At 39.0% G+C, this 17082-nt stretch overlaps 1 protein-coding gene across 4 annotated transcripts in view; it reads right to left on the reverse strand.

The window, feature by feature from the left end:
* The window catches only part of LOC112266500 (CSC1-like protein 2), a 97736-nt gene that overhangs the window by 30231 nt on the left and 50423 nt on the right, over window positions 1-17082 (reverse strand). For all 4 annotated transcript variants that reach the window (XM_024444017.2, XM_024444037.2, XM_024444026.2 and 1 more), the window contains 8 exons: window positions 15624-15766; window positions 13557-13608; window positions 13213-13321; window positions 12956-13026; window positions 6375-6455; window positions 1012-1135; window positions 770-903; window positions 443-580 (listed from right to left, as the gene is read on the reverse strand). In XM_024444017.2, coding sequence (XP_024299785.1) covers window positions 443-580; window positions 770-903; window positions 1012-1135; window positions 6375-6455; window positions 12956-13026; window positions 13213-13321; window positions 13557-13608; window positions 15624-15766 — 852 coding nt within the window. The remainder of the gene's footprint in view (window positions 1-442; window positions 581-769; window positions 904-1011; window positions 1136-6374; window positions 6456-12955; window positions 13027-13212; window positions 13322-13556; window positions 13609-15623; window positions 15767-17082) is intronic.

The following is a 17082-nucleotide window of genomic DNA, read 5'->3' on the forward strand; positions in this document are numbered from 1 at the left end:
GCCACATTTTGTAATTGGGTGCAAAGGTGTGGAGTGTAGTCGCTCATGCAGGAAGGCCAAAAAGATCAAGGACCACAACCACCCGAACCACTATCACTAGTCACTTTAATAATGTTTATATGTAATAATTCTTATTCAATTCCTTTATTTAGACTTGTGTGTATTAGGTAGTTGTTGAGGAATTGTTAGATTACATGTTAGATATTGCTGCACTTGTCAGAACTAGAAGCACAAGCATTTCTCTTCATTCGCAATAAAATCTGCTAACCATGTGTATGCAACCAATAAAATTTGACGATAGAGTCAATTTTAGCCTCTCTTGCTGCCCCCTTTGTTCTACCTCAACATCATAGTTGGTGCTAGCCACATAGAAATAGAATTAGTAGTTCTCTAAATTATATTTCTATGGCTGGCCCACCCTGCACAAGACACTGACTCTTACCAGCGCACGTTTTGAGGGTCAGGAGCATAGCTCACACTCCAGTTGTAGATGTGGAGACTTTCACTGAACTGGGATGACTTGGGCTCTTGGCGACATGTGCAGCCATGGCATTGGCAGGCATTGAAGTCCTTTAGGATTCTATGAAAAGTGGTAAATGGCAGGGAAATTAAGCAGGCTAAAAAATCTTTTATTACATATGGCATTTGGTGATGGCACTGATCTACTGAGGCGTTTTGAAAGACCATCCTGGTCAGATATAGCAGAGCATGCATGCACAAACAAATACATACACCACAAAAACATCAACTTATGTCGAGATCGACTCACATTGCAGTCATTGCCTCATTCTGGAAAGTGACGAACGCCATGCCAAGAGGTTTAGTGTTGACCTTCTCTTTCTCCTTTCTGTACTCCTCCTTCAATTTGGCCTCCCGCTTAGTATAGAAGCTCACCGCCTCTTCCTGAAATACAATGACAGATTATACTTTACATAACATAGCACAGAAGTCTAATTTGCAAATGCCTAAAGGCACAGCCTAATAAATGTGAGGGTTTTCTGGGTGTCTAACCTGCTCACAGCCTTTGATGACACAGCAGCAGAGGTGGCCACAGGGTTTGGGGTTGACCATGGTAGGCATGTGCTCTTTGGCCATGAGATCAGTGAAGAACTTTAAACTGCGCTCCGTCTTCTTCCTGTGAGGCGACACACACACACACACAAATCATATTGAAAGCTCTACACATGGTGCACAAAACGCACAATCCTGCACAAATGCATGGTGACATACAGTATGTCCACACAATCCCATCAGAGCACTACATACTCACAAACAGGCATATACCGTTGAAGTCGGAAGTTTACATACACCTTAGTCAAATACATTTAAACTCAGTTTTCCTGACATTTAATCATAGTAAAAATTCCCCGTCTTAGGTCAGTTAGGATCATCCACTTTATTTTAAGAATGTGAAATGGCAGAATAATAGTAGAGAAAATTATTTATTTCAGCTTGTATTTCTTCCCAGTGGGTCAGAAGTTTACATGCACTCAATTAGTATTTGGTAGCATTGCCTTTACATTGTTTAACTTGGGTCAAACGTTTCAGGTACAGTTCCACAAGCTTCCCACAATAAGTTTGGTGAATTGTGGCCCATTCCTCCTGACAGAGCTGGTGGAACTGAGTCAGGTTTGTAGAACTCCTTGCTCTCACACGCTTTTCCAGTTTTGCCCACATATTTTCTATAGGAATGAGGTCAGGGATTTGTAATGGCCACTCCAATACCTTGACTTTGTTGTCCTTAGGCCATTTTGCCACAACTTTAGAAGTATGCTTGGGGTCATTGTCCATTTGGAAGACCCATTTGCGACCAAGCTTTAAATTCCTGACTGATGTCTTGAGATGCTGCTTCAATATATCCATGTAATTTTCCTCCCACGTGATGCCATCTATTTAGTAAAGTGCACCAGTCTTTCCTGCAGCAAAGCACCCCCACAACATGATGCTGCCACCCCCATGCTTCACGGTTGGGATGGTGTTCTTTGGCTTGCAAGCCTCCCCCTTTTTCCTCCAAACATGAGGATGGTCATTATGGCCAGACAGTTCTATTTTTGTTTCATCAGACCAGAGGACATATCTCCAAAAAGTATGATCTTTGTCCCCATGTGCAGTTGCAAACCATAGTCTGGCTTTTTTATGGCGGTTTTAAAGCAGTGGCTTCTTCCTTACTAAGCGGCCTTTCAGGTTATGTCGATATAGGACTCGTTTTATTGTGGATAAAGATGCTTTTGTACCCGTTTCCTCCAGCATCTTCACAAGGTCCTTTGCTGTTGTTCTGGGATTGATTTTCACTTTTCGCACCAAAGTACGTTCATCTCTAGGAGACAGAGCACATCTCCTTCCTGAGCGGTATGATGGCTGCGTGGTCCCATGGTGATTATACTTGCATACTATTGTTTGTACAGATGAAGGTGGTACCTTCAGGCGTTTGGAAATTGCTCCCAAGGATGAACCAGACCAAAATTTGTTTTCTGAGGTCATGGCTGATTTCTTTTGATTTTCCCATGATGTCAAGCAAAGAGGCACTGAGTTTGAAGGTAGGCCTTGAAATACATCCACAGGTACACCTCCACTTGACTCAAATGTCAATTAGCCTATCAGAAGCTTCGACATCATTTTTGGGAATTTTCCAAGCTGTTTAAAGGCACAATCAACTTCTGTAAACTTCTGACCCACTGGAATTGTGATACAGTGAATTATAAGTGAAATAATCTCTAAACAATTGTTGGAAAAATTACTTGTGTCATGCACAAAGTACATGTCCTAACCAATTTGCCAAAACTATAGTTTGTTAACAAGAAATTTGGGGAGTGGTTGAAAAAGAGTTTTAATGACTCCAAACTAAGTGTATGTAAACTTCCGACATCAACTGTACACGCTCACACATACAGTACCAGTTAAAAGTTAGGAAACACCTACTCATTCAAGGGTTTACTTTATTTGTACTAATTTCAACATTGTCGAATAATAGTGAAGACATCAAAACTATAAAATAACACATATGGAATCATGTAGTAACAACAAAAAAACAGCCACCCTTTGCATTCTCTCAACCAGGTTCACCTGGAATGCTTTTCCAACAGTCCTGAAGGAGTTCCCACATAAGCTGAGCGCTTGTTGACTGCTTTTCCTTCACTCTACGGTCCAACTCATACCAAACCATCTTGATTGGGTTGAGGTCGGGTGATTGTGGAGACCAGGTCATCTGATGCAGCACTCCATCACTCTCCTTGGTCAAATAGCCCTTACACAGCCTGGAGGTATGTTTTGGGCCATTGTCCTGTTGAAAAACAAATGATAGTCCCACTAAGCCCAAACAAGAAGGGCTGGCGTATCACTGCAGAATGTTGCGGTAGCCATGCTAGTTATGTGTGCCTTGAATTCAAATTAAATCAGTGTCACCAGCAAAGCAGACCCACACCATCACACCTCATCTGTGCTTCATGGTAGGAACCACACAAGTGGAGATCATCCATTCACCTACTCTGTGTCTCACAAAGACACGGCGGTTGGAACCAAAAATCTCAAATTTGGACTCATCAGACCAAAGGACAAGTTTCCACCGGTCTGATGTCCATTGCTCGTGTTTCTTGGCCCAAGCAAGTCTCTTCTTATTGGTGTCCTTTAGTAGTGGTTTCTTTGCAGCAATTTGACCATGAAGGTCTGATTGATGCAGTCTCCTCTTAACAGTTGATGTTGAGATGTGTCTGTTACTTGAACTCTGAAAAATGTGGGTCTGCAATCTGAGGTGCAGTTAACTCTGGGTCTTCCTTTCCTGTGGCGGTCATCATAGACAGTTTCATCATAGCACTTGATGGCTTTTACGACTGCACTTTAAGAAACTTGAAAAGTTCTTGACATTTTCCAGATTGACTGACCATGTCTTAAAGTAATGATAGACTGTCGTTTGTCTTTGCTTATTTGAGCTGTTCTTGCCATAATATGGACTTGGTCTTTTACCAAATAGGGCTATCTTCTGTATTCCCCCCTTACCTTGTCACAACACAACTAATTAGCTCAAGCGCATTAAGAAGGAAAGATATTCCACAAATTAACTTAACAAGGCACACCTGTTAATTGAAATGTATTCCAGGTGACTACCTCATGAAGCTGGTTGAGAGAATGCTAATACTGTGCAAAGGGTGGCTGATTTGAATAATTAGTTTAACACTTTTTTGGTTACTACATGATTCCATGTGTGTTATTTCATAGTTTTTGTGTCTTCACTATTATTCTACAATGTAGAAAATAGTACAAATAAAGAAAACCCTGGAATGAGTAGGTCTGTCCAAACTTTTGACATGTACTGTACAACACACAAAGTAAGTCTCAAGTCTTCGGGTAAGTGGATTCCGACCCATAACTTTGGCAATCAATTCCAGCAGCATGGAAGATTTCTCCAGCCACTGGAGATCAATAGTGTTTAGCACCAGTGGGCGAGTAGGAGGAGATCAAGATGGCCACTGCTGAGTCATCAAGGGCTACTTCTGTCATCAGAACTCACAGGCCTAAAAAACAAGGCCCCTCTCCTGCGATATTGTATAGGTCACACAGATAACATGTCTTAGTCACAGTTATGGACACTGTTGCAAACTTTAAACAAAAGCGGTGTGTCTACAGGGTTGGGTAGGTTATTTTATCAATGTAATCATTTACAGTTACTAGTTACCTAACCAAAAATATAAACCAGTAAAGTAACTTTTGGATTACCCAAACTCCATAAAGTAATCTAAGTTTAGGCATTAACTCAGAATGGTTAAGGTTTGGAATATACTTAAAACAAAAATATCAAAAACAACTTTCTATCGATGGATTCGAACATGCAACCTTTGGAACCAGAGACAGAAGCCCATCCGCCATCCCCATTCACAACACCCTAGCAAAACCAAAGCCTACTTGATGGTAACAGCACTCACTGTTGCCCTTAGCTGCTGGTTTCCATGTTATCTCCCAACGTCCTCAGACATGGATAGATGTTGAATACTGACTTGTAGTTGACCTGTGATACCTTTTCAAGATATAGGATTTTCAAGAAGCAAAGCAAAACTTTCCACTTTTGGGTGTCAGGGAAAATGTATGAAGTAAAAGTAATTTTAAGTATTTATACTTAAGTACTTTACACCACTATTTTACACCACACTCTGAATGGTTAAAGTAAGGGTTAAGGTTTAGTTACTCCACATGTAGTTACTCCTCAACCCTGCGTCTCCATATACAATTCAAACACTATTTTATGGACCTTACACTTGCCTTGACCCATTTGTTGAGAGTGAGGAGGTGATGAGTTTAATTAATGTATTATGTCTATGTCTGATCAACAACAAAATATGGGGGGCTTTTCTTCCCTTCAAAAATGGCAGGAGTAAATTCCACCTGGAGTTGTTCTACTGTAACTACAGATGTATGATCTTAATTAGACCTGTATTGTCGCAGCAAAAGAATCCTGCAGAAACAGGATTTGTCCATTTAGTCCATCATGTTGCTTGATCGCTGGTCAAAATGAGGCTACATGTAAAGTGGAATACTGATAATATAACCATGGGTTTTAAGTGAAATTATGTAAATCACTCATTTGCATTGCAGCGCAGGAAAATCTCAGCAACAAAAGAGTGATCAAATTAAAAGTAATATTTAACATAGGCTATATAATAGATACCTCACATGTGACCGGTGATAAAACTATGTAATTAGCCTATTAAAATGTTTTTGACTCCATAAAGATGATTTAACAATACTCAACAAATTATAGTTGAGTTACAGTAATAGGTTTTCAAGAAAGGTCTGAGTTGTCTATCAAAGGCAAAAATATGTAATATTATTGTAAAATAAATGATAAAATCATACAAGGCATAACCTTAAGTTACAAGGCCTTATCCTAGGTATGATCAGACCGGGAACGAGAGAGAAGTCATGGCTTGTGCCATGTCCCATAGCATTTGGGGGAGAGAGAGGTAGAAAGACTGTGTATATTTCACCAACGCAGGTCAGGAACAAAAGAGAAAGAGAACGAATCTAAGAATTAAAAAAAAATAAGTATCTGACTTGTTTGGATTCAAAATCTGAGTTGTTGACCAATAGCATTAGTGTTGAGTTAACTTCCCATCAGACCCGCAGGATATAAAGACGACAGAATGAGGGATGTGGAGAGCAACACAGAGAAGGCTGAATTCTTAAGACAACACAAAGGAAATCTTTGCATACAGTGTAAAGAGTCACTTCAGGGGCTGTCCTACAATCATACATCTGTACAATTTTGTCAAGCGATGCCATTTTATGTAGTGAGGGTTTGATATGTTGGGGGCTGAAATTGTGATGACGCACGCTAAAGGAAAGTGAGAATGAACATAATTGGTGAACAGCAGGTAAAGTCTCACCTCTCAGCATTCAGGGACATGAGTTTGGCTACGTTGTAGCAGATTCGAGCATCAAGAACAGTGCAGTTCTCATAGGCTTGTCTGTGTGACAATGGAGAGAAAATAAAACAATTACCATACTATAATGAGAGTTGATAAAGTCAGTGATCTTACAAATGCAGTGACAATTTTTCATATTAAGAAAACCAGATGGCACGATTATCTTGTTTTTTTAATTTACAGATCGCCAGGGGAACACTCCAACACTCAGACATCATTTACAAATGAAGCATTTGTGTTTAGTGAGTCTGCCAGATCAGAGGCGTAGGGATGGTCTCTTGATAAGTGTGTGAATTATATCATTTTCCTGTGTTAGGTTCTAAATAACAGGGTAAAAACTGACGGACAACTATGAAAAGCTCAAACCAAGTTGATTCACCCAATGGGTCAGACAGCTGAACAGACAAAGACATTCACACAAGCACTGGTATTTAACTCTTCCTCCTATGCAGAGTCTCCTCCTTACATATCTGAACAGCCAATACACCTCTGTTGCTAGACAAAACTTGAGTGATCTGTTCCTCCTCACTTCATCTGACCACAGCCCAAATTCCTCACTCCTCCCTCTCATAGCTGTCCTGTTGACTTGTACCAGATTGTGGCACTTCTCCTTTCCATAGGATCCCTGATGTCTAACAATAACATATTGTGACAATGTAAACGTTCTACATTCCTCTTTCTCTCTGTGAGATGAAAAAGGATGTTTCATGTTTTCAAGTTTAGAAGTCAGAACCATTCAAAATGTAATAAGTACTTTTGGGTATCAGGGAAAAGGTATGGAGTAAAAAGTACACTATTTTCTTTAGGAATGTTATGGAGTAAAAGTAGAAAAAAATATAAATAGTAAAGTACATACATTTGAAGTTGGAAGTTTACATACACCTGAGCCAAATACATTTCAACACAATTCCTGACAATTAATCCTAGTAAAAATTCCCGTCTTAGGTCAGTTAGGATCACCATTTCATTTTAAGAATGTGAAATGTCAGAATAATAGTAGAGAGAATTATTAATTTAATCTTTTATTTCTTTCATCACATTCCCAGTGGGTCAGAAGTTTACATACACAATTAGTATTTGGTAGCATTGCCTTTAAATTGTTTAACCTTGGCCAAACGTTTCAGGTAGCCTTCCATAAGCTTCCCACAATAAATTGTGTGAATTTTGGCCCATTCCTCCTGACAGAGCTGGTGTAACTGAGTCAGATTTGTAGGCCTCCTTGCTCGCACACGCTTTTTCAGTTCTAACCACACATTTTCTATAGGATTGAGGTCTGGGCTTTGTGATAGCCACTCCAATACTTTGACTTTGTTGTCCTTAAGCCATTTTGCCACAACTTGGAAGTATGCTTGGGGTCAATGTCCATTTGGAAGACCCTTTTGCGACCAAGCTTTCACTTCCTGACTGATGTCTTGAGATGTTGCTTCAATATATCCACATAATTTTCCTGCCTCATGATGCCATCTATTTTGTGAAGTGCACCAGTCCCTCCTGCAGCAAAGCACTCCCACAACATGATGCTGCCACCCCCATGCTTCACGGTTGGGATGGGGCTCTTCGGCTCGACAAAATGGTCATTATGGCCAAAAGGTTATATTTTTATTTCATCAGACCAGAGGACATTTCTCCAAAAAGTATGATCTTTGTCCCCATGTGCAGTTGCAAACCGTAGTCTGGCTTTTTAGGGCGGTTTTAAAGCAGTGGCTTCTTCCTTACTGAGCGGCCTTTCAGGTTATGTCGATATAGGACTCGTTTTACTGTGGATATAGATACGTTTGCACCTGTTTCCTCCAGCATCTTCACAAGGTCCTTTGCTGTTGTTCTGGGATTGATTATCACTTTTCGCACCAAAGTACGTTCATCTCTAGGAGACAGAACGCGTCTCCTTCCTGAGCGGAATGACAGATGCATGGTCCATGGTGTGTATCCTTGCGTACTATTGTTTGTACAGATAAACGTGGCCCATCAAGTGTTTGGAAGTTGCTCCCAAGGTTTAACCAGACTTGTGGAGGTCTACAATTTCTTTTTGGAGGTCTTGGCTGATTTCTTTTGATTTCCCCATGATGTCAAGCAAAGAGGCACCGAGTTTGAAGATAGGCCATGAAATACATCCACAGGTACACCTCCAATTGACTCAAATGATGTCAATTAGCCTATCAGAAACTTCTAAAGCCATGACATCATTATCTGGAATTTTCCAAGCTGTTTAAAGAAACAGTCAATGTCATGTATGTAAACTTCTGACACACTGGAATTGTGACAATGAATAATAAGTGAAATAATATGTCAGTAAACAATTGTTGGAAAAATTACGTGTGTCATGCACAAAGTAGATGTCCGAACTGACTTGCCAAAACTAGTTGGTTTACAAGAAATTTGTGGAGTGGTTGAAAAACAAGTTTTATTGACTCCAACCTAAGTGTATGTAAACTTCCGACTTCAACTGTATATCCCAAAAAACTATGTAAAACCTGTAGTACTTTAAAGTATTTTTACTTAAGTACTTTACATCACTGATCTTCACCCAATTCCCACATAGTGCCTTCAGAAAGTATTCATACCCCTTGGCTTATTCCACATGTTGTTGCATTACAGCCTGAATTCAAAATGGATTTAAAGAAAAATTCTCACCCATCTATCTACACACAATAATAACCCATAATGACAAAGTGAAAACAGGTTTGCAAATGTATTAAAAAAATACAGAAATATGTAATTTACATAAGAATTCACACCCGAGTCAATACTTTGTAGAAGCACCTTTGGCCATGACTACAGCTTTGAGTCATCTTGTATCAGCTTTGCACATCTGGATTTGGGGATTTTCTCCCATTCTTCGTTGCATATTTTCTCAAGCTCCGATAAATCAGATGGGTAGCGGCATTGAACAGTAAAATTAAAGTATTTCCACAGATTTTCAATAGTATTAAAGTCTGGGCTTTGCCTTGGGACACTCAAGGACTTTCACATTCTTGTTCTAAAGCCATTCCAGCATTGCTTTGGCTGTATGCTTGGGGTCATTGTCCTGTTGGAACGTAAAATCATCGCACCGGTTTTAATTCTCAAGCATTTGCATGTATTTGGTTCTATTCTTCGTTTCCTCTATCCTTACCAGTCTCACAGTCCCCCCTGCCGCTATAACACATCCCCAAAGCAAGCTGCTGCCACCATCATGCTTCCCAGTAGGGATGGTGTTAACCAGCCACAGCTAAACCCCTGTCTTTCTCCAGACATTGTGTTGTGCATTCAGGCCAAGTAGTTCAATTTTGGTCTCGTCAGACCACAGGATATTTTGCCTTATGCTTATGGACAGACAGCTGGGTAGTTCCATATGATGGGAAATTGCTCTTGGGAACTTTCAACACTGTAGAAATTGTTTTCGATCTTTTGTAGTGGAAATGTTTAGCGTCCTCTGTGTCTGCAAATGTGTGACTACATGTAGCGTGTTGTTTCTTGTTATTGTGTTAGGATGTTCTGCTCTCAGGGAAGGGACTGATTGAAGAACAGAAAGAAGGGAACACATTGTTACTTTGGCCCAACGCCTAGAAACTGTGTGTGCAAGGTCATGATCAGCCTATTGCACCCTGAGAGCAGAGACGCCCAGTTTGTGCACGAGTATAAAGAGTGCTGAAGGGAGAGCATCTCTTCAGAGCTTCTGACAGACTTGTATTTTGAGTATTAAGTTTGTTGTAAACTCTCCGGCTGTGATAATACATCTGTTCATTAACTTTGAGTCCTTAGTGAGGAATTTCCCCAGATATACTGTATGCTTCATCACAATTCAATCTCATATCTACGGGCAGCTCCTTGGACATCATGGCAAGATTTCTGCTCTGACATGCATTGTCAACTGTGGGACCTTATATAGTCAGGTGTTTCTAAATTAGGTCCAAACAATTGAATCAGCCACAGGTGGACTCCAATCAGGTTGTAGTAACAGCTCAAGGATGACCAAAGGAAATTGGATGCGCCTGAGCTCAATTTGGAGCATCATAGCAACGGGGTGTGAATACCTACGTTAATGAGATTTCAATACATTTGCAAATCTTTCTAAAAACATGTTCTCACTGTCAATTATGGGGTATTGTGTGTGGATGGGTGAGACTTGTTTTATTTTAATCCATTTTGAATTAATACCATAACACAATAAAATGTGGAATAAGTCAAAGGGTATGAATACTTTCTGAAGGCACATACAGTGGGGTCTGGAATTATTGACCCCCTTGATAAAGATGAGCAATAATGACTGTAGAAAATAAACAATTAAAAAAACTGAGCTATATATTATGCTAAAAAATGTGGGAAATTATGTTGGTATTTGTATTTATTAAGGATCCCCATTAGCTACTGCCAAGGCACCAGCTACTCTTCCTGAGGACCAGCAACATTTAGGCAGTTATATACAATTTAAAATATTACATGACATTACATTTCATAACACTTCACGCCATACATTTAGTGTGTTCCCTCAGGCCACTACTCCACTGTCACATATTTACAATACAACATCCATGTGTACATGTTGTAGAGTGTGTGTCTTATGTGTATGTATGTCTGTGCCTGTGTGTGTGTCTCTTCACAGTCCCTGCTGTTCCATTAGGTGTATTTTTATTCTGTTTTTTTAATCATCTGATTCTACTGCTTGCATCAGTTACCTGATGTGGAATAGTTCCATGTAGTTATGGCTCTATGTAGTTTTGTGCACCTCCCATAGTCTGTTCTTGACATTGGGATTGTGAAGAGACCTTTGGTGGCATGTCTTGTGGGGTATGCATGGGTGTCTGAGCTGTGGGCTAGTATTTTAAATAGACAGCTCAGTACCTTCAGCTTGTTAACACCTCTTACAAAAATAGGGAGTGATGAAGTCTATCTCTCTTCAACTTTGAGCCATGAGATATTTACATGTACACTACAATTCAAAAGTCATTACGGAATGTCCTTGTTTTTGAAAGAAAAGTAAATTAAAATAACATCAAATAGATCAGAAAAACAGGGTAGACATTGTTCATTTTGTAAATGACTATCGTAGCTGGAAACAGCAGATTTCTTATGGAATATCTACATAGGCGTAGAGAGGCCCATTATCAGAAATCATCACTCCTGTGTTCCAATGGCACGTTGTGTTAGCTAATCAAAGTTTATCATTTTAAAAGGCTAATTGTTCAATAGAAACCCCTTTTGCAATTATGTTAGCAAAACTGAAAACTGTTGTCCTGATTAAAGAAGGAATAAAAATGGCCTTTATAGATTAGTTGAGTATCTGGAGCAGCATCAACATTTGCGGGTTCGATTACAAGCTCAAAATGGCCAGAAACAAATAACTTTCTTCTGAAACTCGTCAGTCTATTCTTGTTCTGAGAAATAAAGGCTATTCCTTGCGAGAAATTGCCAAGAAACTGAAGATCTCGTACAACGCTGTGTACTACTCCCTTCACAAAACAGCGCAAACAGGCACTAACCAGAAAAGAAAGAGGAGTGGGAGGCCCCGGTGCACAACTGAGCAAGAGGACAAGTACATTTGTCTAGTTTGAAAAACAGACGCCTCAAGTCAACTGGCAGCTTCATTAAAATAGTACCCGCAAAACACAAGTCTCAACGTCAACAGAGAAGAGGCGACTCCGGGATGCTGGCCTTCTAGACAGAGTTTCTCTGTCCAGTTCTTTTGCCTATCTTTTATTTTTATTGGCCAGTCTGAGATAAGGCTTCGTTGCAACTCTGCCTAGAAGCCAGCATCCCGGAGTCACCTCTTCACTGTTGATGTTGAGACTGGTGTTTAGTTTTTTTTGTGTTTGCATTTAGTTTTTTTCTGTGTTTGAATTTAGTTTTTTTGTGTTTAAGATTATTTTATGCCAAATATAAATGAAATGGTAAATAATGTACTGTGTCATTTTGGAGTCACTTTCATTGTAAATAAGAATATATTTTTCTAAACACTTCTACAATAATGTGGAAGCTAACATGTTTACAGATAATCCTGAATGAATCGTGAATAATGAGAGAGAAAGTTTGAGGTTCAAAGATCATACCCCAAAGACATGCTAATCTTCCCATTTAATGGTAATGTTTAGAAACATCTATTCTTATTTACAATAAAAGTGATGACAAAATGACAACACATCACTTACCATTAATTTATATTGGGCACAACACAATCTGAAATGCATCCAAAAAGTTGGTAGGGTCACAAGCTTGATGTAGTTCACTGCATGCTAGGAATATGGGACCACATACTAATCTTTTGACTAGCTTATTTATAAAAGAGTCTTTATGGGTGTATATCATGTTGACCCCTTTTTTCAGAAAAAAATATTGCTTATTAATGCAATTGTTCAGAGAAAGAGATTTTGTTTAAGTATAAAATAAGTTCACATTTTTGTTTGCATACAGTATTTGAATTATTTATTTTACAGTCGTTATTGCTCATGTTTATCAATGATGTACATTCTACTGTGGGGTCAGCATTGATTGACCACACATGCAGGTGCAAGCCAATGCCTTGCTGATTGATGTCTGACCATAAATGAAACCAGAGAAATGCTTACTGAAAGTGTTGTTTTATGTGGACCTCTTCGGCATATTTGGAGATCCCATTGATAAATAAAGTACGTTTCACCTGGAAAAGAGCATATGCTTTGATTTATGACTGCTGAAAATAACACATCTGTTAACCAGATGTTGCCATGTACTGTACTTCATAACTATTACATTCCAAATGTTTCTATAGTAGCCCATGATTAAGTGGACATTGCATTCATCTGAATTTGACTATGGATAAATAAATAAATCAAATAAACTTTACCAGGTCGTCCTCCTTGTAATGCATCTTGGACGTGTGTCGTCTCATGCTGTACACAGTCAGAAGCAGGTATATGAATGCAAACGAAGTGTGGAGCCACAAGAGGTTAGTCCTGAGAAAACGCAGAAGAGATTTGATAAATATGTTGTTTAAAAGATGTCTAAAAACATTAAACAGTATACAGTCATCTGATCATGATGTACCAAAATACTTAATAAAGTCATTGCAACTAGTTTTGCCCCCTGGGATTTTCCGTAACTACCTATCATTCTTTCTTTTCAAATAATGCCATTGGTTTAATATCCAACAACATAACAAAAGCGTGTTATAAAAAAAAATGTACCTACCCAGACTTTAGGTTTGCTATAGTGGTCCGCCCAAAGCTGTATGCATTATTTTCTGGTGACAAAAAGAGAACAATGTATATAGACATTTTCTTGTAACATTTCCTTTAAGTACTTATATTATCTGTACTTAGTCTGTTAGCCAACTTAAATAAACTTTCTTGTAGCAATTTAGCTATGATAGTCAACTAAAATAAAGTAGTCTGCCTCAGAATACAACCTAACAGATTTCGTTCCAAAATCATGAGCATTAACATGGAGTTGGTCCCTCCTTTGCTGCTATAACAGCCTCCACTCTTCTGGAAAGGCTTTCCATTAGATGTTGGAACATTGTGTCGGGGACTTGCTTCCATTCAGCCACTGATGTTGGGCGATTAGGCCTGGCTCGCAGTCGGCGTTCCAATTTATCCCAAAGGTGTTTGATGGGGTTGAAGTCAGGGCTCTGCAGGCCAGTGAAGTTATTCCACACCGATCTCGACAAACCCTTTCTGTATGGACCTCGCTTTGTGCACGGGGGCATTATCATGCTGAAACAGGAAAGGGCCTTCCCCAAACTTTTGCCACAAAGTTGGAATGTCATTGTATGCTGTAGTGTTAAGATCTCCCTTCACTGGAACTAAGGGGCCTAGCCCGAACCATGAAACAACAGCCCAGACCATTATTCCTCCTCCACCAAACTTAACAGTTGGAACTACGCATTTGGGCAGGTAGCGTTCTCCTGGCACCTGCCAAACACAGATTAGTCTGTCGGCCTGCCAGATGATGAAGCGTGATTCATTTCACCAGAGAGCGTGTTTTCACTGCTACAGATTCCAATGGCGGGGAGCTTTGGTGCAGCTGGCAAGAAACAGGGCGGCTTGGTAGGGTCGTGTTTCGGAGGATGCATGGTTCTCGACCTTCGCCTCTCCTGAGTCCATAGGGGAGTTGCAGCAATGAGACAAGACTAACTACCAATTGGATATCACGAAATTAGGGAGAAAAGGGGGTAAAAGTAAAACAATTGTTTTTTAAATAACTTCATGTCCTGAATACAAAGTGCTGTGTTATGTAGAAATTGCCCCAAACATATCACTGAGTACCACATCATATTTCCAAGAATTGTGGTGGCTGCATCATGTTATGGGTATTCTTTTCATCAGCGAGGGAGTTTTTTTTTAGGATAAAAATAAATGTAATAGAGCTAAGCACCGATAAAATCCTAGAGAAAAATCTGGTTCAGTGCTTTCCAAAAGACACTGGGAGACAAATTCACCTTACATTAGGACAATAACCTAAAACACAAGGCCAAATATATAATGTAATTGCTTACCAAGATGATGTTGAATGTTCCTCAGTGGCCTAGTTACAGTTTGGACTTTAATTGGCTTATGGCTATGGCAAGACTTGAAAATGGCCGACTAGCAATGATCAACAATAAACTCGGCAGAGCTTGAAGAATTTTAAAAAAAAGAATAAATGTGCAAATACTGTACAATACAACGGTGCAAAGCTCTTAGAGACATACCCAGAAAGACTCACAGCTGTAATGGCTGCCAAATGTGATTCTAACATGTATTGACTGAGGGGTGTGAATACTTCTGTATTTAATTTTCAATACATTAGAAAAATGTTTTAGAAAAATGTTTTACAAATATGTTTTCCCTTTTTCATTATGGGGTAGTGTGTATAGATGGGATTCCATTTTGATTTCAGGCTGTAACACAACAAAATGTGAAATAAGGCAAGGGGTATGGATACTTTTTGAAGGCACTGCAAATTACATATGCCGTTTTGGCATATCATAAACCCAAAACAAGGACCGATTGGTCCATGTGTGTTTTTGTTGTCATAGGAGATTTTGTAAACGAACTGTACAATGGAGAGCAGATATGCTACTTCTATGTGCAAATCTGATGGAATACATCTTCATGTTGTACCATTGTTTATTTCTTTGTTCACATTAATATGCAAAGTCTCACATGACGGCAAAGTCTCACATGACGGCAACAAAAACAAGGTGATCTCATTAATAAGGGATTTATAAAGGTAAACAAGAGGTACATTTCATTAATAGAAATATGGCATACTCACCCAAAAGGTCTCCAGAAAAGTTGACCGGCAGGACGATGCCCACAGACAGAACCCCAACAACCACCAGCTGGCCGATGATGTGGCGCTGGAAGGAAAGGTAGTGCACGGCGTCCTCACCACACTTCTCCCGGATCTCCTCGTCCCTAGGTGGGGTGAGGGCAGGAGATGTGGGTTCACTTTTGGAGTATAAGTTGAGCCCCATTTACACAGAGACCTTATTTTTTAAACCTTTTTACCTTATTTTTGGTGAAAGGGGTAGGAGGTACATTTTTTACATTTGAATTAAAACCACTTAAAGCCCAGCATGAGACCTAGTTATGTGCAGACCTGGGATAACTAGTTTTAAACTATGCTTTGTGTAAAGTAACAATTTTTGGGGAGGAACAAATAGTTTGTTTGGCGGTGACAACAATAAATGGCATGGCTGTATCTGGAACTGCATGTTGCAGATAGAAATATAATGAATAGAGCACACAATTTCTTATACTTTTCCACTATCCGACAGCAAATCATATTTGATCTACACAATTCATTATATGACGAAATTCTTCGGAATGTCCATTGCCTCAGGTGTAGATAATCAAGTCAAACCAATTAACTAATATTTTTTTACAGATAAGTATAACCAAGTTGTGACGCTCAACTACTATGACTATCAACATGCCACTGAAAAGGTTGAAAGCTGCAGTTGATTTTATGATACCTGAAAATACTGCAGAGACATTCAAAGCCATTTGCAAACAGCAAGTTGGATGCTCAGAAAAAAACATTTAGAAACACATTGTTTTCTTCATCTGATGGTAAGTGCTCTCGTTTCAAACACACACTATACCATCTTAAACGGGACAGTTTACACAGAGTACAAACTAACATGTTCAACCTACCTAGGCTGTAGTTAATTCAAGAAGGCTGGTATTAAATGTGTTCCCTTTCGACATTTAATATCCATATTTTGTTAACATTAAACTGTTCTTATGCCTATGTAATAAAACAAATTACTTTGAGCAACATTTTATTAGCATGTTGTTAAATAACATTTTGATAATTGCATTTTAATTGCATAGCAATGAGCTGAGAGTATTTATAACTATGGTATTACTCTATTATGCAATTATAAAAAAATAACCAAAGTTCTATGTAACACCAATGTTGCTATTGTAATAATCTAAGTAATTACAGATGTATAAGAACTTGATGTTAAGTATTACTATATTACCTTATTTCTCACTCATGAAAATATATTTGTTAGTCATTTAGAAATACTCTAATGTTGAGATGAATATGTCCCTCATACATTTATTTCTAGGATATAGATTAAGATTCATATCTGAGAGCCCTCCAAACCATGTGCTAACGATGATACACTGAACAAAAAATAAACATAACATGCAACAATTTCAAAGATTTTACTGAGTTGCAGTTCATAAGGAAATCAGTTAATTGAAATAAATTCACAAAA

This window comes from Oncorhynchus tshawytscha, linkage group LG02, assembly GCF_018296145.1.
Source record: "Oncorhynchus tshawytscha isolate Ot180627B linkage group LG02, Otsh_v2.0, whole genome shotgun sequence".
Taxonomy (NCBI): domain Eukaryota; kingdom Metazoa; phylum Chordata; class Actinopteri; order Salmoniformes; family Salmonidae; genus Oncorhynchus; species Oncorhynchus tshawytscha.